The 21,588-nt window shown below is 41.0% G+C and overlaps 1 protein-coding gene across 1 annotated transcript; it reads left to right on the top strand.

The window, feature by feature from the left end:
- Positions 1 to 3,965: 3,965 nt before the first annotated feature.
- LOC108715778 (cytochrome P450 2D17) lies at positions 3,966 to 14,636 on the top strand. Its single transcript, XM_018261235.2, has 9 exons — positions 3,966 to 4,465; positions 5,089 to 5,260; positions 6,569 to 6,721; positions 7,532 to 7,692; positions 8,140 to 8,313; positions 9,261 to 9,402; positions 12,010 to 12,197; positions 13,330 to 13,471; positions 14,219 to 14,636. The coding sequence occupies exons 1-9, from the start codon at positions 4,259 to 4,261 to the stop codon at positions 14,395 to 14,397; spliced, it is 1,518 nt and encodes a 505-aa protein (XP_018116724.1). The 5' UTR covers positions 3,966 to 4,258; the 3' UTR covers positions 14,398 to 14,636.
- Positions 14,637 to 21,588: the final 6,952 nt, after the last annotated feature.

Genomic DNA, 21,588 nt, shown 5'->3' with positions numbered 1-21,588 from the left:
AACTGTAAAAGCTGAATTTGTGTGATTGATAACCGGGTATGAATTGCTTATGCATGTTTGTAATACCTTTTTTATTTAAGGGCTTGACTGCATTACAGTAACCAAGTTCACATTTTATTGTGGGGGGAGCTGTATATTTTAGGCTTATGTAAAACTGGGTATTTTAATGGCCAAGCTGAAGCACTACAAAATTTAGAAGGAAAATAGCTCACTACTCTTCTTATTTAAATTATATTATATAAAAATAGAATTCCTGATTATAACATATCCAGTATCTTGTTTTACACTAATAAATGACATTACTCCACTTTTTTCTCCACCCAGTGCCTTCCACCAACTCAAGGTTGGGAACCACTGACTAGACCAGATTATAACATATCAAGTATCCCTATTTTATACTGATGGATTAGAAAGTCTCTAAACAAAGTGAAATTACAATTTTATGGTAAAAAAAACTGTATTCCCCATATAGGCTTCGTATCGAAATTAGCAATTCAGGAATTCTTTGTTCAGTGCCATGATGTAACAATGAAAGAAACAAAGACAGATGATGATGACAAAAGATTAGGAAAAGAAGAAAAACATAATTTAAATTGTGCCCATGGTGTACAGATCTCTAATGAGCTGGTGCTCACTGCAGTTTATGGAGCAGCACACTATTATATATACAATAATAAGTTGTGGGGAGAACTGTGAGTTGGAGATGTCACTGTGTATAGTAATATCCCTGTGTTTTACTGAATTACACATAAAACAGTGTTCCTGTAATGTAGTGTAGCCCAATCCCCAGAAATAACACCAAGGACTTGGTCCCGGCTTACGCTTCTACCTATAACTGTCGCCTTTCGCTTTGGGAGGAGCCCTCAGCTACTTGGATGCCACCAAGTCTTCTAGTGAGAGGACTAAGGGGAGAGTTCTGGGCAGGCAAGGGAACCAAACATGCACTAGAAGGATGGGGAACAAGGAGCGTGGTCGAGGGACAGGCCGAGTCGATACCAATGGGGCAGTGCAGTACAGAATCAGGAGTAGAGAGTGTAGACTGGGTCAAAGGCCGGGTCAAAACCAAGTTTTGAGTATTGCAGTACAGAAACAGGATCCAAGAGAGTAGTCAAATAATGGGCTAAGGTCAGGAGAGGCAGCAAACTGGGAATGGTCAGGGACAGGCAAGATCAGGAACAGGCAAGACAAACTAGAAGTCGCACCCAGGAACTATGAAAATAGACCTATGATGGGCAGTGTGTTACTGGTCGTGGGCCCTTTAATTATTAAAATTGCGCTCCAATGCACAATGACATCAGAGGCAGTGTTGCATCATACCCAGAAGCGATGCAAGCACGGCATTTAGGTATCGACAGGCAAGGAGAAAGGATGCGGCAGGCGTCTCTGCCGCATCCCTAGACCACCAGGTATTCTCAAAGTTCACTCTCTAAGAGCACCAAAGTTGGTGACAAATACATTTGTCACTCCCTCAGGCAAAGTACAATTAAAGCAGATATGATTCATGAAATAAAGACACAGGAGGCAGAAAGGCAACAGCAATAGGAAAATACAGTATAGTTGCATTTCAGTCTGTGCAGACATTTATGTCTGGAGTGCCCATACTTTGCTAATGCGAGGTCTACTTTTAGTGATGTTTTCCTATTATGATCTACATCCATAAAAGCATAGTTAGCATTCTGTTCCATGGAGGATATTCCTTAAATAGTGATTTATGAGAAAATGGGTATTGCTAAATTTCACAAACCACTAACATAATAAACTAACCTTAACATAATAAATATCTGAATGAAAAGCGTGAAATAGGAGGGTGATGTTTGTTGACAGTGTCTTGTGATCTACTGATCACCAGCTAAAGGTCTACTGGTAGATCGTGATTTACCTTTGGGACACTCCTAAGTGGAAATCTAGGACAGAGGAAGGAGAGCATAGGACTACAATAGAAATGCAGCTTATTTATAGTGCTTCATCTGATGAGTGGTACTTCTTCTTTTGGCCTCCATCTGAGGAATAGGATGGATGAGCTGGGGAGCCTGGTAAGCTCCAGTAATGGAGAAGTCCCAAGGGTGGTAAAAACCTTGGTGAAGTCGGGAAGCAGGGACCATGTGAATGAGTCGTAGTCAGAACAAGGTTGTTCCCTGTCATAGCACTTTCTAGGAAAGTGAAGCATTTCTCCCCTCAACCATGACTGGCCTATAGCGTATGGAATCACAAAGCTAACAGGCACTTAGGCTATGTGTATTTCTTGATCCAATGTGTGAGGATCCAGGTCATTGCATAGAGATCCTGGGTGCATCTAGAAGCATGCCTAGCTATCTCTACAGGGACATCAGGTTGTGCTGTCTTTGAATTGCTGTGTTTATTCCTGACCTGTGCCTGTATGACTACCTCAAGTATATGCGAGTATGGCAACCCTGAGGTGCTTTAAGAAAATAAAGCATGTTAATGTTTGTGTTGTTCAAGGAACTTCTGGCGTCCATTTCTTTCTATTTAGCTTTTGTTTCAATATTTTTATTGACATGAAAGGTTATAAAACATACATATCCTTAGCATAAGTGAGTATTACTTCAACTCAATCTCTTCGCCCTTCCACATAGTGAAGGCCCATCCTGTGGAAAGAGGGTCAAATGGAACCGATGCTCTGCCTATTTCCTAGCCGGACAAGGTCTATTCTAGCCTAGATGGGTTTAACTATACACCAATTAACAATAACAATTGGTGCAACCACTATAACATTTTGGGAAATACTTTTACTGTCTCTACTATCATTTACTGTACTGTTGCACTACTATTAGTCTTTTCTTTGTCACATTCCCCATGGCCAACTCCCTGCCACATCCCACCCCACACCTGCTGCCTCTGGGACACGTCATATTGCAGAATTGTATCACCAGCTGGTATGTTAGTTCAATAAAGCTAAAAAAATGTATGGCTGTAAAAATGTAGGACAGTACCTCAAATACACTGAGAGTAGTGAACACAGACACTACAAGTATATTACACTGTGAGAGGCCATGGCTACTGGTACTCCCAGGGGCGATCTGGGCCCCTCCACCGCCTGAGGCAGCAGCAGTTGCTGCTGCCCCCCCTCCCTGGATATTCACTCTTAAAGTACCAGGAGCAGCATTTTTGCTGCCCCTGGTACCTAGTGGGGCGCTGCCGCCTGAGGCGACAGCCTCAACTTGCCTCATTGGCGAAGCACCCCTGAGTACTCCTAGTAAATTATATGCAGTGAGAGGCAGTAGGTCCCGATACCCCAAGCAAAATATATTGTGAGAAAAAGAGGGGATTCCAAAAGAATTTTTTTTTACATGAGTTGTGTCTCTGGTTTTATCATGGAATGTCTAAACTCCCTAAATGTGGCCATAGACGTAGAGATCTACTCTCTTGCCGACATCGCCAAACGAGTGGTTCTCTCCCCGATGTGCCCACATTGCGGTGGGTGATATCGGGCTGATCTGATCGTGGGCCCTAGGGCCCAATAATTGGATCATGATACATCTGATACGGGTGGTCGGATCGCGGGACCGCATACACACAGAGATACGTCCGCAATCTGATGGGATTTTTAACCTGCCAGATCGAGATATCGATTAGGGAATCCCGTCAGATGGCCCAACACACTGAGACTCGGCAGCTTTTATCGGCCCGTTTATGGGGGCCTTTAGCTATAAGTATATTGATATTAGCAGTGGAACTTTGTACTATAATATATTCCATGCCCATGAGACACAAGAAAAGCGCATGGGGTATTGTAAGGCTTTATGGGTAAAGGACTCCTTTACATTTTAGTAACAGATTGGAATCCCAGAGAGTTGACTGCACATGTGCAATAAAAATCTGTAATGTTGTTACCAACAGAGGGAGAATCAAATGTGGATTGGGCTTGGCAAGTATTCAGGAACTTTATCTGTACAGGGTTGTAATACAGATTCCACTCTGACCAGGAGGCTGAACAGGGAAGTTGATACTGATTGGATTGTTCAAGCTGGCAGTAAAGTGTGAGCTGTTGTGAGCAGCCAGTCCTGCCTGTTTCCGTGCAAAACAAGATCTACGGCTAGTTTATATTCAGCAGGCAGCATGAGCTGTATTTACTGGTAGGGCTTGTAACTAAAGACTTAAAAGTAGGGATATTTATATCTGTTTCATATATAGCAGATGAAAGGAACTGGAAAAAAAGAGATATACAATATACTGAGTGCACATGTAAGTAAAGGAAAACCACAAAAACAAATTCTGCAGAACAGGGGACTCTGACACAATGGGCCTTTTGTCCCAGCTCTGCTCATTTTTCTTTGGGTGCAATGTCTTCACACTGGGCATCACTTTCACCTTTTTCCTTCTGCTGCTGGATTACACGAAGCGCAGAAATATTGCCAAAAATTACCCTCCCGGTCCTCCCTCCAAGCCCTTTGTGGGGAATCTGCTGCAGGTGAACTTTAGAAACCTCCACATTGGCTTCAAACAGGTAAGTGTAACCCTCACTGTGATTTTTTTCCATGTGGATTTCTTTATTGTAATTACTATTTTACTGTTTACTTGTCATAGACTGGAGATCATTGCTATTAAACTATGAAGTGTCAGTTCCAAAGCATCAGTACTCAAATGCAGTTAGTGCAGGTGGCCTGATAAAAGTAACTGATTAGAGGCAGCTTCACAGCATCTCCATGTGACATGCATTTTCCTTGGCAGTGTTGCATTTTTGTTCGTGTTCTAGAACTAGCTGGTAACTGAACCAACATTTTTTGCTTACTAATTCTAGTTTAGCTACTGTATAAACATAAGCATACTTCTACAACTTTATACAGCATTCAGTAGTGTTACTATAAAGGGAGGAGACCCATGAGGTCTCAGGGGGGCCTGGGAAACAGGAGGCCCTTTATACCTGTTCAGAAATGCTGCTCATCGGCTGCTCTCCTACTTGGAGCTAGTGGGTTAGAGATGCAATTGAGTGGGAAGCAGTGAGGGCAGGTTGTAGTGAGTGCAGGTCCCCTCAGAAGATTTTTTTTTGTGGGGGGACCAGGCAGTCTCAGTTGTGCTGCTGACAACATTTTACATTTATTTATTTATTGTATTCTTTCCTTGTTCCAGCTCACTAAACAGTATGGGAACGTGATGAGCCTGCAGGTCTTTTGGAAACCCGTGGTGGTGCTCAATGGATTTGAAGTAATGAAGGAGGCTTTGATACAGAAGTCAGAGGACATAGCAGATCGTCCTAAAATTCACATGTTTGAAATCCTTGGTTTCAGTGGAAACAACAAAGGTAGTGAATTTATATCTCAATGTAAAGAGAGCTCTACTTTGTATCAGGTACAAAAAAAATACAGGGCACAAATGTGGTGGTTTATGTAGAAAGAAATCTCTATGAGTATATAATGTTTGTAAATGCCCATGTACAGGTATGGGATCCCTTGAAACCCCAGAGGGAAGTAATTCTATGTTATTTAAGAATTTCATTCTTCTCTGTAATAATAAATCAGTACTTACTTGATGTCAACTAAGCTGCATGAATCCATATTAATATTAATGTGTAAATTATGTGTAAATTAGTTTTAGCATACCTAATGTATGGTGGTCCAAATTATGGAAAGATTTCCTATTTTGAAAACCTCATGTCCCAAGAATGTTGGATATTAGATCTCATACCTGTATAGGATCTATTATCTGCAATGCTTGAGACTGGGATTTCTGGATATGAGTCATTATTTATGTTAAAGCTATTGCATTGTATTGTCCCCATATAGTATTGTTCCCGTACTAATACTGTTTGCAATATACAGGGCTGTTTATAGAGATAGAGTTGTATTGTCAGGGCCCAGGGCTCCACTTAGGATTTTGCGGACCAAGGAGGAAGCAGCAGACACCAAACACAGTTTACCGTATCCAAGGGGTTAAGAAATATCGAAGTCAAATCCAGGCAGAGGTCAGTTCAAGCAGCAAGAGTCTTAGTCATTTTAACAGGTCGAGTTCAAGAGTAGGAATCAAAGTCAGAATCGATAATAACACAGCCAGGAACACAAAAGTTGAACCTATAATAGAGCAAGGTCTGTAGGGCTCTGGCATCTTTTAAAGGCTGATTTTCATGCCAAACGAGCGTGATGACGTCATGCATCATGCGCTGACATTGCAGGTTTTGATGCCGCATGCGTTATGATGTACTGGTGTCAGAACGTGCCACGTGCGTTGCCTGGGCGTAGCCATCCTGCTGGCGGCGCTGAAGCGGGAAGGAGTGCCGACAGGTGCTCTTTACATGTATAAAATGAAATATAAAATATATGCCTTTTGTATAGATTTGTGCACTTTTTATAAATGTATTTCATTGTATTACTTACTAGTTCAGTTCTCTGAAAATTTGCTAATTGAACATGGTCCTCCTTCAGACAGAATTTAGGTGCGCTGTACTCTTTGCATTTCATTTTATATGCAACCAATTGGAAGGACTTTTATCATACAATGCCTTATTTACTTTTACTGCATTTCTACCTGGGGTGGCTTGTGACATTGTAACTATGCAATGTCAGTGTCCAATCAAGCAGCACCCAAAGAAATGTATTTCTTGTCTCTTGACCAGCTGTGGTGTTTGCAAATTATGGCCAACCTTGGAAGGACCTAAGAAGATTTACCTTGTCTACACTGAGGGATTTGGGAATGGGAAAAAAATCCCTGGAGGAGAGAGTGGGAGAAGAAGCTGGGTACCTGTGCGCTGCGTTCCAGTCTCACCAAGGTCAGAAAACTGTTTTTAAAGACTTGCAATAAGAAAATAGACCACAGAATGCTCTATCATATTTGATGAAGGCTTTGAATATGACGATCCCGAGATCCAAAATTCCCCATGCTCTGGGTACTTAAAGCTGCTGACTCTGGATCTTATTGGACTATTTAAGAGACCATCAGTTGATCCTGCCTAAATGATATCTCAGTATATATCAGGCAGATATCAATATAGCAGGTTTGAAAATCCCATTGGGTGAGGGCTGCATCAGCATATTGATGTGGTCCCCTTACACCGGGTCTCTGTTCATTTCCATTATGATCAAATCATTAACCCAGGGGTTAAAAATAGGAGAATCCTGACTTGGCCCACAGTTTTGTTAGCTATATCTATTGAGACGACCAGAACCAATGCCTCTTACACTTTATAAAAGAGATCATAAAGCTATGAACAACAAAAAATGTATGGATCTCTGAAGTTTATCTATAGTAGATATTATGGGAATTTTATGGTTCAAGTTCAAGTGCCCCTTTGAGGTCCAACATTGGTTCAGTGCCCACTTATCTAGCATCTTTATAGAACTTTACTACTCTAATAATACCTATCTGGCCTCCTAATCAATATTGCTAAAGGAAAATCTCACAGATTGGCAAGGACTTATACTATCCTTATATTTTACAAAATGGTGCACTTTATTCACTATAAATAAGGTGCCCCATTCTGCAAAATTGCATCTGCAGGAAAAATGAATTTAGTATCCTATTAGGAGATGCAGATGTTTGTAAGTGAAGTTTTCTAATACTTTATGCTGGATTTTTGCAGGTTGTTCCTTTGACCCACATGTTTTACTGAACACAGCAGTTAGTAACGTTATCTGCTCTATCACATTTGGTGAACGATTTGAATATGATGATCAGAAGTTCCAAAAGCTACTGAGTTTAAATGAAGAAATTGTAAAATCAGAATCTGGGACAATGCCCCAGGTAATTAAAGACAATTAACATGTTTTAATTACAGATATTTAATTTGACAGTTTTACATTTCATAAACATATTGCTTTTGCTGTTCCTATTTCCTGGGTTATATTAGAGCTCAACATTTTTCAATATAGACATGTGGTGGTTTAAACTTAACTTTATGGGATCAACATCATTTGGGTGGCCACATAGTTTTCAGTGGTCTGCAAAATTTCCACATTTAGTATAAGAATTAATAAAAGGAGCACAAAAGCTTAAAATAGGATTATATTTTGGGCTTCTTGATTAGCCCAAGGTGACCACAAACTTTAAGATTATTCTGATAAATATTATTTCATAGGCAAGAACTGTGTGATACTTTGAAGTATCACTTTATCCAAGATATAATTTGATATAGTTTGGAAATGTACAATGTTACACTGGACATTATATTGCTTTTATTTGTGTATCTAGGTTTTAAGTTTATTTCCTTGGTCATCCAAATTTCGGGTCCTAGCCAAGTTGTTTTTCCAACCTAGGATACGTATGTTTGAATATCTAAAAGAAATTATCAATGAGCATCAGCAAACATGGGATTCTGGGAACACAAGGGATTTTATTGATGCCTTTATGCTTGAGATGAAAAAGGTATGTTTACACGGGAAGACCTGGAGATAGAGAAAAGGAACAACTGAAACATGAGTTACAATACTATCTACAGATAAGCTTTACCAGAACAGTAGATATGGAATATACACTGTAATTAAATACATTAAAGAGAGAACCGTGTGATTGGCTGTCAGAAAGAAGGTCACAGGACCCTTTATTTAAAACTCACATAACCAGAATAAGCATAAAAGGAAGGCTGAATAATTTAGGTGAGATGTGGAAAGTATTCAGGAATAAAGTAGAATGAGCTGATAAGTGTTTAGGGTCGGTAAGGATAAAGATTTGGCTTGGCAACTTCATCCTGTGTTCAAGGAGGTCCTAATGAAGAAAGAGAAGAAACATAATCTGCCATTGACTGTAGGAATGGTCAGTGAAGCAGTCAAATGTGATTCAAAGGCATGTGTTAATATGATGTAGAGGTAGTGAGAAAAAAGAATGCAGCACTCTAAAACAGAGAACAGAGAAGAGAGTGTTAACAATATTTCATAAGTGAACCTGGGGCAAAATCATTATCCTCTATTCCTTTTCTAGCTATTCCAGAATTAGAGATCTATTCTAACACCCTAGTGTTCTCATCTGTCAGCATTTAAATGTGCATCTACTGAAATGCATGTGCTTATTTATGTTTATTTGTGTGTTTTTGACCATTCTAACATGTTTGACTGTTTTAACTGGTTCCTTTTTATTTTGCCTGGTTGAGAGTTCAGATCTGTGTTTGAACTCAGTGGCCCTCAGAGAAATGCATGACAAAATGCCATTACTTCTACTAAAAATCATAAATAAGAACATGCATTTCAGTAGACATAATAACATATTGACAATAACTGGAAGAAAATTCAGGGGAGCACAATTATTTCAACATAGTGAGGTCATGATAGAGAAGTTACTGACTGGTACCTAACATTAAGATACTCTTTCTTTTTTAGGCAAAAGGAGTTAAAGACAGTAATTTTAATGAGCAGAATCTTTTGTTAACTATAGCTGACTTATTTTCAGCTGGCACAGAAACTACAACCACAACCCTGAGATGGGGCCTGCTATTTATGTTGCTGTATCCAAATGTGCAAAGTAAGTTTGTTGTGTCATAAAAAGAGCTAAATATATATATATATATATATATACATTATATGCTCTCTGTAACTCTCAACTGTATTCTGTTGTAGACATTTATTACCCTTTGCTGAGAGTGGGGGACCAACCCATTGCATCTTGTTCTCTAGAGGAATGGGTAGATTAGGAAATGGGCGTCCTACAAAGTAGCTTCAAACACACAAAAGTTATTTTCCTCACTAATTATGAGGGTATAGGGTGAAAATGTGTCAGGTCACACAGAGTCATTTCATTTATAGCATGTACCAGAGATCACCATTGGGCTACTTTCACACTTATTGGAAGCTCCACTTCCTTCTCCACTTCAAAAGATATCTTCAGGCCTGGATTTGTGAAAAGGCCAAGAAGGCCTGGTGCTAGGGTGGCAGGATTTTAGGGGGAGGCATGCTGCCCAACCACACCCACATTGGTTCTGAAACACTGGGGATGCAGAGGCAGGGGAAAAACCCAGTGGGCCCCTGGCTCTTGTGGGCCCCGCCAGCCTAGATCCGCTCCCTGCCGAATCTCCCAGCAGAATCTCCCTGCCGCGACCTCCCTTTATCGGGCAGGTCACGCCAAATACAAAGTGCGCATGCACAGTGCAGCGGGTGGCAGGCTTGGCCGGGGGCCCAGCTCGGCAGGGGACGTGGCGGGGGGTCCGGCTCGGCAACGGACCCGGAGGGGGGCCCGCATGGCAGGGGGCCCAGTTCAGCAGGGGACCTGGAGGGGGGACCCCGCAACAGCAGCCTGGTGGGCCCCGGGCCCCCCAGTCCCACCCTGTGCAAAGGAGATACAATAGTTTTTCATTTTCCTGTCCACCAATCTCCATTGCTCCAAACCTGATGTTAAAAATTTGTACAAATAAAGGGGAGGGGACCAGGGCGGCGAACGACAGAAGGCCTAGGGGCATCCGCTATGTAAATCCGGCCATGGATGTCTTGTGTAACCCATGGTGTTCTGTGGTTAGTCTGACCCACTGTGAATTCTCTAATAACCCAGGACTGCTCATTTGTACAGAGCTTTTATCTATGTAGACAAGGAATGTAGAAAAGTAGCAACCCCCAATAAAGAAACCAACCTGACATACCAACATAGTAATTTAGGTTGAAAAAAGACACACATCCATTCTACACTTGTGCATGCCTTGGGACACAATACACACACCTCATCACGTCACAGCGCAGATGTGCATGCTCTGCGTTACACTGTCATGCCACTGTGAATTGAAAGGGTAGTTCTTTTCTAAATTCTGAGCCTAAGCTGGTTCTGTTTTCTATAGTTCTGCCTTGCCTTGTTCCTGGTTCTGATCCCCTTGTTACTGACTCCTGTCTGTACATTGCCTGCCCTGACTCCTTGCCTTCTCTTAACTCTGATTCTGTATAACTCTTGTCTGTAGCGTGCTTTGGATCAAACTCTGCTGTGTTCAGGTTTTCCCTAACAGTATTAGTAAAAGCCAGTCCCTTGCAGGGCTCTCCTGCAATCTTTCTAGCTGGTTCTTGCCACACAGATTATGACAGTTAGCTTGAGAAAGATAAAGCCATTGTAGGCTGCCAGCCCAGCTGCTTCCTTGGAATTTGTTCGGGAAGCTCTTCTTAAGCATCTATAGATTTAAGAGGCACATCAATTGCATCTGTCTCGGACTCTGCAGCTCTGCATTTTTCCACTTGTCTGGATGGTCTCAACGTCAGGGGATTCCAGCTCCACCTCCTCTTCCACCGGCACCAGTTGTACCTCCTTTTGGAGTGGCTCAATCCTCAAGTGCCAAGATTCCTGCCCCACCCGTTATACAGGGGATCCTGATACCTGTGGTAGGTTTCTGAATCAGTACAAGTGCTCTTTGGGAAGGCTCTTGTCTGGGCTTTTCCTCTTTGGGAGTATGTTAATCTTTTCCATAATGCTGCTGCTTTTCTTGCAACCTTCCAAGAAATCTTTGATGCCCCAGGTAGTAAAATCAATGCTTCAATCCATCTTATGAAGATCTCCCAGTGGTCACTCTCTGCTGTGGAGTATGTTATTGACTTCTGAACTTGCTTCATAATTGAGACTTTATAATAATAAATATGATAATATCCTATATGAGCACAAAAGACAAAAGGGGTCAAGACCCCAGGAAGCGTGTAAGTGCAAGAGCACTAAGGGATGCACTGAGTGTTGGATGAAAGAGCCTTATGGCTCTGAAACCAATCACAGAGGCCTGTGGTAATTGGCACAATGCCCCGTGCAGTGGGTAAAAATAAAAAAATGGACAACTGTGGCTTTTAGTTGGGCATTGTAAAAGACCCCTTTTATGCACTGTTTATTTCATATTTACAAACAAGTTTGGGTATTATGTAGAATACAAGAAATTTGGTTCTTACAACCTTACTGTCTGAGTTAACCGCTAGGTGAGCCAAATATATCCCATTCTCGCTGACCAAGGGATAAATTGCATTCTAATTACAATGCAATTTCCAGTAGTCTAAAGAAATTTCATTCCCAGGTTCCATTGGACAGAGGAACACAGTGGACATGCAACCTTTCTGTTGAGTGTAGCTTTCGAAAAGCTTTCAAAACAATAGCACACTGAGTATTTTCTCTTGCTTTTAGGAAAGGTGCATGAGGAAATCGACCAAGTGATTGGAAGAACCAGGAAGCCAACAATGGCAGATGTGTTGCAGATGCCTTATACCAATGCAGTAATCCATGAAATCCAGCGTTATGCAGATATAATCCCTCTCTCTGTGCCACATATGACATACAGAGACACACATATCCAAGGCTTTTTCATCCCAAAAGTAGGTCATCTAAAAATCTTATTCAAGTTTCATAGTTATTTTTTCTATATTTAAAAAAATGTATTGAATGCCCAACTGCAGTACAGTCCAGTTCTCTAATAGTTTACATTGGATTACATGTTGCTGAAATATTTTGAGATTTCTTATATTGTACATTATTAGTTCCTTATAACGCAGGGTAGAGAAGCAGTCATGTATCAGGTTGCTTAAAATCAGATATCTGGCAATTTTCATGTGCATGATTGCCCAGATTTCTGCTAAAGATTCAATACAACTAAAGTCTTTCAAACCCAGCTTGGTACAGGCAATAACTTATACTCAGTATTAGATTATGAAAGCCATAAAGGGCACCAATCATGACCAAAATCATTTACTAAGTAAATACACTATGTGAAAGTTCAAGAAATTTGATTTTTAAAACAGAATTGTTTGTATAATGTAAATGATCAGCTCACTATACTTTCTGCAAGATCCCCCCTATCTCCCCTGCAGTTCTAGCTGAGGCAGACATCTTGGATTTCACTGTCTCCTCCTACCTATATCTTCACATCCAACTGCAGCTCTGAAATCTCGCACATGCTCAGTTGAAATTCCTTGCTTGATTATCAACCCTTCTAAGCTAAACCTCTGTGTTAGCTGCTGTTCAGTAGTGCTGCCACCTGCTGGAAGTTAGTATGTGCCCTTCATTTGCATAATAACATCACCAGCAGGGGACAAGATAGGGAAATATCCTGATACTTCTAGTGGAGGAGTTTACGTAAACAAGGCATTCTGGGTAGAATACTCAAAGCAGTGTTACAATCTGAGCATGCTCCTAAAATTTGCATATTAGAGTCTCTGTTATAGTCACAGTATGGCCTCCCTCAGTGAAAGAACCCATTTGACAAAGTAAGGGATTTTTTTAAAACCTGCAGTTTTTTTCAAAAAACTATATATGTAGTTTGATTAAACGTGTTTATCTTGTACTGGTCAGATTGTTAATATGTGTTATGCTGGTACACAGGCACAACTGAAAGCCTTTTTGTGGATGCTATACATAAATTCATGGTCAGTAGGCTTCTTGAGGACATAAGCAAAGGGATTCTAAGTATGGTGACACCAAGCTAATTTAATCTGATTTGCTTTTCTGTAGGGCGTCCTTATTATGACCAACCTGTCCTCTGTGCTTAAAGATGAGAAAGTATGGGAAAAGCCTTTTCATTTTTATCCGGAGCATTTTCTTGATAACGATGGCAAGTTTTTGAAAAGAGAAGCATTTATGGCATTCTCTGCAGGTAATAATAATAATAAAAATAATCCATATACAAAACTAGAAAAGGCAATGGAACATGCACCACTGACATCTCACCACCTTGCCTCAAGCATCAGACTTATGTGCTCAAGGGGTCAGGGACTTGCTGTGCATAAATCTGCAATACAATTACTGCATACAATTAGTAGCACTGAATAAGTATGACCATAATACAGTATTTATACATTGGCTATATCTACTAAGTAAATGATATTCCTTTTTAGGTAGTTTACCGAAAGTTAATTTTAATCCTATACCAAAAGTGAGGACATTTTTCAATCTGAGAGCGTAAGTAAAATGACCCAAGTGTCATCAGCCTAAGGGCCCTGGGCAACTAATATTCTTGTATGTCAGTGGCCTAAGGGTAAGGACACACGGGGAGATTAGTTGCCCTGCGACAAATCGCCTCTTCTTCGGGACGTCTTCCCCTACCTCCCCGTCTGCTACAATGAAAAATAAGCAGTGGGATGGCTCTCGCCTCGCTTCATTTTCCGAAGTCGCCTGAAGTTTCCTCATGAGGTGAATTCGGACGACTTCGGGAAAACTAAGCGCTACGAGTGCCATCCCGCTGGCGACAAGAAGGTAGGGGAAGGCAGGTCGGGGAAATTAATCTCCCCGAATCTGCCCATGTGCCCTTACCCTAAAACTTCCCTTGATCTCCAGAAAGTTTGACTTTGAATATTTATGCATGCTCTTCTTTTAAATTTACACTTACATTTGTTGTTTGCAGGTCGCCGTGTTTGTCTAGGAGAGCAGTTGGCCAGGATGGAACTGTTCCTCTTCTTCACGACTCTCCTGCAGCGTTTCTCCTTTCAGATTCCTAATGGCGAGCCCAGCCCACGGGAAGATCCTGTGTTTGTTTACTTGCAGCTTCCACATGATTATAAAATCTGTGTAGAGGTTAGATAGCTGCTTATTACACGTGTGGAAAAGGTTTTATTATTAAAAATGTAATCTACAAGGTAGCAATAGTAATTGACCGTTTTTTAGCACAGTTCTAAAAGTTCTAAAAAACAGTTCTAAAAGCCTCAAATTGTGGGATTGATCTATGCACATAAGCATAATGCATATATGCCTTTTATTATTTAAAGGGGTGGTTCACCTTTAAGTTAAGCTGGCCATAGATGTAAAGATCTTTTAGTTATCGTGAGACCACGATTATCTCGAAACGATTGTTTAAATATACGTTTTGTCCATCAACAAAAAAGACCATTTCAGGAGATATTGCCAGGAAAACAAAGGGGAGCTGCCTGCTTGGCAATTCCCACTAACTTCACGATAATTTGATGGATTGGTCGGATTTCTCTAAAATCAGTCGTTCAGTTAAGAAAAATCTTTGCGTCTATGGGGACCTTTAACTGCAATTTTTCAATTGGTCTTATTATTTATTTTTTGTCGTTTTTGAATTACTTGCCTTCTTCTTCTCATTCTTCCCAGCTTTCAAATAGGGGGTCACTGACCCCATCTAAAAGGTAAATTCTCTGTTAGGGCTCTTACTGATGAGTGGTTGAAGCTGCGCTCCCCTGCGTTCCGTTTTTCTGCGTTCAGCCGCAGGGGAGCACAGGAATAGACGCATTTAGCTTTTTTCAATGGGGCTGTACTCACACAGGCGCGTGTAGGCGCCGAACGCAGGAAAAATGCAGCATGTTGCGCCTCAACCTGCGTTCGGCGCCTACACGCGCCTGTGTGAGTACAGCCCCATTGAAAAAAACTAAATTCATCTATTCCTGCGCTCCCCTGCGGCTGAACGCAGAAAAACAGAACGCAGGGGAGCGCAGCTTCAACCACTCGTCAGTAAGAGCCCTTAGGCTACAAATATATTGTTATTGCTACTTTTTATTACTCATCTTTCTATTCAGGCCTCAAGTATTCATATCCCAGTCTCTTATTCAGATCAATGCATGGTTGCTAGGGTAATACATAATTAAAACCAATTGCAAATTGTCTCAGAATAACACTCTCTACATCATTTACTCAAAAGTGAACAACCCCTTTAAGGGCTTGATTGTTTTACAGGATCGTGCTTTACTGCTGTTTTATTGTGGGGGGTGTTTATTGTAGGCTTTTGAATCACTTGGGGGCAGATTTATCAAGGGTCGAATTGAGTTTTCGAAGCTAAAAACTTCGAATTTCGAGCTATTTTTGACTAGGGAATAGTCCAACTTCGATTCGAAGTTGAAAAAAACTTCGAAATTCGAATATCGAAATTTATCATGTACTGTCTCTTTAAAACTTCGACCATTCGCCACCTAAAAGCTGCCAAAGTGCTGTTTTAGCCTATGGGGGACCTCCTAGAACCTATATGGAGGCAATTGGTGGTGTTTGAGAGATCGAAGTATTTTGGGGAGAAAACTTCGAATCGAAGTAGACCGAAGGCACTATTCCTTCGATTGTACGATTCAAAGTAGGCCGAATACAGACCACTTTGACCCCCAAAAACCTTCGACCTCTATTCGGTTGGTCTTTTTGAATTCGAAGTTCCACGTTTTTTTAACTTCGAACTTTGACCCTTGATAAATCTGCCCCTTGGTGTTTTAATGTCTAAAAGCTGAAGCACAACACAAATTAAAAAGGAAAATAAAGCACTACTCTTGTTTCTAAATTCTATTAAACACTATTAAAAAATACTTATGCATGTTTGTGATGCATTTTGTTATTTAAAGGAGAAGGAAAGGCCGTATTTACTTGCGGGTGCCGAGCTTATGCACAACAAAAATTTCAAGGGAAAATAGCTCACTACTCTTATTTCTAAATTCTGTTAAACAATTAATATAAAAATCAGGAAAAATCATGGTATTGGATAAAGAAGTCAAGTGCTTTGAATAAGAGAGTACACTGCAATCCATATATCAGTTGCTTGGTGCAATGGACAAACCTGCCCGTACAGGGAATACAACCACTGCCACAGCACAGCTACAGAACATCACTCCACTTGCCTCCTCCCAGTGTGTTCCAACAACTTAAGAAAGGGATACTGCTTGCTCTACCCAGGTACCATCAGGCCCAAGTCTTTCTGTTCAAAAGTCTCTAAACAAAGGGAAATACATTTTTATTGTAAACAATATAGGCGTCCTGTCAAAATTTGGAAATCAGGAATCCTTTGTTCAGTAATATGAGGCAAAAATAAAAGAAACCAGGACAGATGATGATAATATTAGGACAATATTAGTAGAAGAAAAATATTTTTCAATTGGTGTTCAGATTTCTAATGGGTTCTCTAAGAGCCACTGACTGCAATGGACAGATCAGCACACTATAACTATTAGTGCAGATGTCCCTGTGTATAAGAACATCCCTATGTCTAAATGAATGTGAATAACACATAACAGTAAGAGCAGTAAAGTCAGTATTCTGAAAACATTTGTCACTGTCTCATGCTAAAGGTGGCCATACACAGGGAGATCCACAAACAAACGAATCTCTCCCGATATGCCCTCATTGAAGTGGGCGATATTGGGGCCCACATTGAAGTGGGTGATATCGGGCTGATCTGATTGTGGGCCCTAGGGCCCAACATTGGATCAGAATGGAGGCCCAACATTGGTTCAGATCGCGGGACCGCATCAACGAAAAGATGCGGCTGCGATCCAATGGGATTTTTTAACCTGCCAGGATCGTCATCTGCCCGACTTTCGGCCAGATATTGATAGGGGACGCCCATTGGATGGCCCCACACATGGGCCAAAAAGCTGCCGACATGGTCTGCCAGCAGCTTTTATCGCCCCATGTATGGGGCCCTTAAGGAATATATAGTTGCATTTCATTCTGTGCAGACATTTATATGCTGACTCAGGGAACAATGCTAAGTGAAAATCTAGGACACAGGTTGAATAGCAAAGGTCTGCTGCTAAAGACATGCAACTTATTTATAGTGCTTTATCTGATAAGTCATTTGCAAGACATGGTTTAACAGCCCTTATGTCAGAAATCCCTACAGCAGTGGTGCCCAAAACGTAGATTGGGATCTACAAGTAGACCTTTAGTTGGGGATCAGTAGACACTGTCAACAAACAGCTTGTCTATATCACCCTCCTGTTTGATGCTTTTCATTCAGATATTTTTTTTTATGTTAAGGCTACATACGGAATAGTTGTTTGTTACATATAGCATTATTAATTCTTTCATAAATCAATATAATATTTAAGTAATATTGTCCATGAAACAGAATGCTAACAAAGCTTTTATGGACGTAGATCATAATGGGACATCACTAAAAGTAGACCTCGCATTAGTAAAGAATGGGCACTCCTGCCCTACAGGATCAGTTCCCTTTTTTGCTAGGCAGAAGAGTTTGTATCAAAGTTGGTTCATCTGCATATGTATCTCATTGGCCCAGGAGTATGGTGACTCCTTCCTGTCACATGTGATATAGTGCTGGAAAAAAAAGAGGTGGCACTTCCTCTTTTGGCCTCCACCTGAGGAACAGGGTTGATGGTGCTGGAGAACCTGGGACTTAGGACCCATTCAAGGAGAGGCCCCCAGAGTGGTGAGGCCCTTGGTGAAGTTGGGGAGCAGATAGGGTTGCCTCCTGGCCGGTATTTTACCAGCCTGGCCGGTAAAAATGATGCTTCATGCCAATGTTATTAATAGGAATAAACAGCAAGAATATAGGTAGGCTGGTATTTTTTTCCAGAAAAGGTGGCAACCCTAGGAGCAGAGACCTATGAAGTAGAAATCACCAAGTAGTGTAGGAATCACAAAACTGATAGGAGCTTAGGTTAGTTGCATTCACTGTTGCATAGAGATCCTGAGGGTGCATCTAGAAGTATGCCAAACTATCTCCATGGGGACATCAGGTGGTGCTGCCTCTGAATTGCTGTGTTTGTGTCACCTGTATATGTCTACCTCAGGGATTTGTGAATAGGATAACCCAGTGGTGCTTTGAGAAAATTAAGCCTGTCACTGTTGGTTTTGTTCAAAAGTCTTCTGCCATCCAATTCTTTCTATTTAGTCACACAGCATGAGTGAGTTGTAATTCAACGACATCGTTCCTTCACCTTTCCACATAGCAAAGGCCCATCCTGTGCAGAGAGTGTTGAATGTTATTGATGTTCCTCCTGTTTTCTATCCGGATAAGATCTAATCTAGCCTAGATGGGGTTACGCTAATTTTTGTTCTACATGGAAACAAGTGATTACCATACACCGATTAACAATACAGATTAGGGAAATATTCTTACTGTCTCTACAATCATTTACTGTACTGTTGCTCTACTAGTCTTTTCTTTGGCCTTTTCTGTCTTTTCTACTCCCCATGACCAACTCCTTGTTGCAGCCCACTCTGCTCCTGCTGCCTCCAGGACACGTCTAACTCTCAGTCACATTGCAGAGCTGCATCACCAGCTGGAATAGCCAGGTCAGTTCATTTAAGATACGAAATATATGGCTTTAAAAACTGTATGACAGTGCATCATGTTCTTTATACACAAAAGCAGTGAGCTAAGACTCTACAAATATATTACAGGTATGGAACCTGTTATCCAGAATGCTCAGGTCCTGGGGCTTTCCGGATAATGAATCGTTTGGATCTTCGTATCTTAAGTCTACTAAAAAATTATGTAAACATGAAATAATCAAAAAAACAATTGGTTTTGCTTCCAATAAGGATTAATTATATCTTAGTTGGGATCAAGTGCAAGGTATTGTTTTATTATTACAGAGAAAAAGGAAATAATTGTAAAAATCTGGATTATTTGGATAAAAATAAGGCACTCAAAAAAAAGTTTTGTCGACACAGGTTTTGTCCCTGACTTTATCAAGGCAAAAAAAAAACAGAGGCAAAATGAAGGGTGGGCATGTGCATTGGAATTCTGCCTAAAATACTGTACATGACCCAGTGCTATAGACAGTTTACATTCCAGGCATAACATAAGTAGCTCTATATACTACTGGGGTTGAGGGTCTGTGCTGAGGTATAAAGAAAATAGTTGTAGGCACAAAACCCTTAATGAGATGATAAAACCCTTTGTGCAGAAGAGGGAACTGAGCATTGTTTATACTAACTTAATCTGATATTTAAAGGGGTTGTTCACCTTCAAACAACTAGTTGGTTTCAGATAGATAATGACTTTTTCAAATGACTTTCTAATTTTTACGTGTGACCGTTTTTTTAATAATGAAGTGTAAATTGTCGTTTTTCACCTTATGAAGCAGCCCTGGGAGGGGGGGTCGCCGACCCTGTAAACTGTTCTAAATGGATACATTTAGTTGATACATTTCTTATCTTTGTCCCTGCCCAGCAGAATCTCTGGGTTTCATTACAGGCAGCTGTTAGACACAATAGTTGATAATACTCCAGAGATGCTGCTGAGAAATGGATCAAATAAATGTAACAGTTTAGAGTCAGCGCCTGAATTACTGAGCTGCCAGACTCAAACACCAGAGACAGGAACATTCAACTATAAACTTAGATTTTGGAAAAACAGTAAAAAATAAATAATCTAAAGTACTTGAAAAAAGTCTTTATTTCTGGGGAACAATCTAAAAACAACTGAATTGAAAAAAGTGTTTTGAAAGTGAACAACCCCTTTTTAAGGAATAGATGTATGAGATGGTGGACAAAGCAACTTAAAATGTAAGGACCAGGTTTTCTACTCATCAAAGAAGTGAGACATGTACTATCTGATAGGCTCCTGCTGCAAGTGAAATGGTGTCCAGAGACTACCCAGACCAACAGCCATTTTTAAAGGCATGGGACCAGCATTTATAGGGGCTGGTGTAGGGGTGCTACAACCACATGGAAGCTTGGCCTGCAGCATAGCTGCTGTGGGAGTTGTGGGAGCACTCTAAGGCTAAGTAAAATTATACAATGGAAGTGCTACTGATCTGGCCAAATGAACTACAAAAAGATTGCTCAATGCACATTCCCTGGTCCCCTGTCTCATAAGTAATCTAGTATCTAGTATATATGCAAGTGCATTACAAAAACAGGGGTTTTTAACTTTGTAATTAAAACCCAATTATTACAGGCAATTTATAAAAAAAAATTCTAATCTGGTGGCTCCAATAACTGTCCTCACCGAAAATGGGGGCAGATCCTACTATTTGGCCTTAAGAGGCTGTAAGGGCCTTTGAACCATTGCAAAAGGCATTCATTTCTGCTCCGGTGCTCCAGCATCCAGACTCTACTCTTCCTTTCCTGGTAGAAGTGGATGCCTCTGAGATTGGAGCAGGAGCAGTTTTATCTCAGCAATACCCTGTTACCAGTAAGATTCATTCCTGTGCTTTCTTTTCAAGGAAGGTCTCTCCTGCAAAGATGAATTATGACACTGATAACAGGGAATTACTGGTCATTATATTGGCCTTTGAGTGGAGACATGTTTTGGAGGGCACTAAACATATGGTTACTGTGTTTACCGATCACAAAAATCTCTTGTATACTGAGTCTACCAAGTGCTTAAATCCCAGACAGGCCAGGTGGGCGTAATTTTTTACTCATTTCAGTTTTATAATAACCTACAGGCCTGGGGAAAGAAATGCTACAGCCAGGCCCGGACTGGCAATCTGGCAAATGCCAGAGGGGCTGCTGTATGGTTCAATAGAAAGTTACCATATAGTGGGCTGGTAGGGGGCTGTTTGGGCTGGTAGAGGGCTGTTTGGGCCTCTGTGTACTTGGAATGGCAGGGCCTATTTTGACTCTCAGTCCAGGCCTGGCTACAGCTGATGCTCTCGCCAGAAGTTTTGTCTCTTATCCTTGAGAGATGTCTGAACCTGATTCTATTGTCTCTAAAGAAGTCAATGTGGCAACACTGTATTCCTCCTTGTCTGAGGCTCAGGTTAATCTATCTCCTAATGTACCACCAGACAAACTCTTTGTTCCAGAAAACCTTTATGAGGCAGTTCTGTTAGAAACTCATGCTTCTAAGGTAGCCAGGCACCCAGGCCTCACTAAAACCTGTTCTCTTCTGCACCCTTTGGTGTCCAACATTAAAGCAAGATGTTGATGATTATATTGGTTCTTGTCCAGTTTGTAAACGTTCAAAATCTTCCAAGTTCTTACCCCAGAGGTTGCACCAGGGCTGGCTGATTGGACCAATTGCACCCAAACGGGCTCTGCTCCAATGGGGAGCCCACACCACAGTAGGAGCCAGGAGAAGCTTTT

The sequence above is a fragment of the Xenopus laevis genome, chromosome 4S (assembly GCF_017654675.1).
Source record: "Xenopus laevis strain J_2021 chromosome 4S, Xenopus_laevis_v10.1, whole genome shotgun sequence".
In the NCBI taxonomy this organism is placed as follows: Eukaryota; Metazoa; Chordata; class Amphibia; order Anura; family Pipidae; genus Xenopus; species Xenopus laevis.
This window is presented reverse-complemented; position numbering and strand designations above follow the sequence as displayed.